Genomic DNA, 1706 nt, shown 5'->3' with positions numbered 1-1706 from the left:
AATCCCAGCACTTTGGGAGGCCGCGGTTGGGGGATTACAAGGTCAGGAGTTCGAGACCAGACAGGGTCAATACGGTGAAACCCTGTCTCTACTGAAAACACAAAAATTAGCTGGGTGTGGTGGCACATGCCTGTAGTCCCAGCTACTTGGGAGGCTGAGGCAGAAGAATTGCCTAAACCCGGGAGGCAGCTATTACAGTAAGCCGAGATCGTGCCATTGCACTCCAGTGTGGGCAACAGAGCGAGACACCGTCTCAAAAAAAAAAAAGCAGGGAAAGCAGTCAGGACACACTGGCAATAATTTGACCAAGCTGATGGTGACTGAGGAGTGGTTGTTAGACGTGATCATGTTCTGTCAGTGTCAGCAGGACCTCCTGACAGGTGGGTTGTGGAAGATGGGAAAAGCGGAGGCAAGGGCAACTCCGTGGGCTGTGACTGGAACAACTAGATGGACTTGGCACCATTTCCTGAGACGGTGAGGACAGGGGACTTAAACTGAATTCTCTCTGAATCCCAACCCCAGCTCCAAGGTCAACCTGAAGCCTTGGCTCCAGGCATCTTATCCAGAAAGGTAAAGTCCATCCACCCGGTCATTCATTTATTTGTACCATTAACAAATGTTCACTAGTACTTACTATGTGGCAAACATGGGAGGCACCACAGACATGAGGGTTAATTAGTCCCACACCCTGCCCTCAAGAAACTCATAATTTGGAGGAGATTCAGAGGTCAGCCATCTCCACTCATCAATTCAGTCACTTAGTCATTCAACAACATTCATTAGCACTCAATTTCTGGCAAACAAGTATTGTGATTGAAGTTGTTGGTCTTGCCCTTAAGAAAGTCCTAGTCCAATTGGAGAGCCTGGGGTTAGCCATCCTCACTCACGTGTCATAAATTCATTGGTTCACTAAAGAGTCACCAACATCCAGCCTGTGCCAGGGTCTGGGAGAGCACTCCTGTTGGATGACCCAACAGTAGACTCTGGTGAGCGTCTCCAAGCAACAAGGCCTCCCTCTGCAGCCCTGGTCTCCCCACAGGGTTCCACCTGCTGCTCTCCCGATATGAGCAGGCCCTGGTGCCAGCTGCCAGGGTCCAGGGCACCACCTCCCTGCAGCAGCTGGGGGCTAACTCTGATATCATCTTCCTACAGAAAACCATGAGCCCATCCTTCCAGACTGCCACCCTCAAAGCCATCTACCCAGGCCCCATCTGACACTCTTGACATCTGCAGGTCCCAGACCCTACGATGCGTCCCCTCTGGAGGCTCCTCATCCTCCTCGGGTTGCTGGCCTTGCCCTTGGCCCTGAACAAGCAGCCTTGGTCTGGCCTGGCCCAGGCCCACACAGACAGCAAATCCACCCTGGCAAGAAGTAAGCTAAGCCCCGGGCTCTGCCTGCTGCCCACAGGGTTGGGGAGGTGGGAAGGCGTCATCTGGGGTCACCACTAACCTGCTGAGTGACTTCAGGCTAGTCAGTTACCCTCTCCTTTTTTTCTCAGACCTGAAGTACAGAAAACTGAGGTTGTGTTGATCATAGGCCAAGTTAGAGTGCACCATCCTTGGCACAAAGAACTGCAAAGTCCCAATTTGTTTTATTTTCTTATTTTCCCCCTTTATCCCTTTTTCTCACTCCCGAATCCTTACTGCCTTGGCAGGCACTGCAGTGTGTTTAATGGGTGTATTTTTTTTTTTTTTTTTTTTTTTTT

The 1706-nt window shown here is 50.9% G+C and overlaps 1 protein-coding gene across 1 annotated transcript in view; it reads left to right on the top strand.

Annotated features, from left to right (window-relative positions):
* The first annotated feature begins 1248 nt into the window (after positions 1 to 1248).
* The window catches only part of BPIFA3 (BPI fold containing family A member 3), a 10646-nt gene continuing 10188 nt past the window's right edge, over positions 1249 to 1706 (top strand). Inside the window, exon 1 of the mRNA XM_037733274.1 lies at positions 1249 to 1372. Within this exon, the coding sequence (XP_037589202.1) occupies positions 1249 to 1372 (124 nt within the window). The remainder of the gene's footprint in view (positions 1373 to 1706) is intronic.

This window comes from Cebus imitator, unplaced genomic scaffold, assembly GCF_001604975.1.
Source record: "Cebus imitator isolate Cc_AM_T3 unplaced genomic scaffold, Cebus_imitator-1.0 Scaffold18, whole genome shotgun sequence".
Taxonomy (NCBI): Eukaryota; Metazoa; Chordata; class Mammalia; order Primates; family Cebidae; genus Cebus; species Cebus imitator.
The sequence above is the reverse complement of the archived record's forward strand: the minus strand, read 5'-3'. Positions and strand labels throughout refer to the sequence as shown.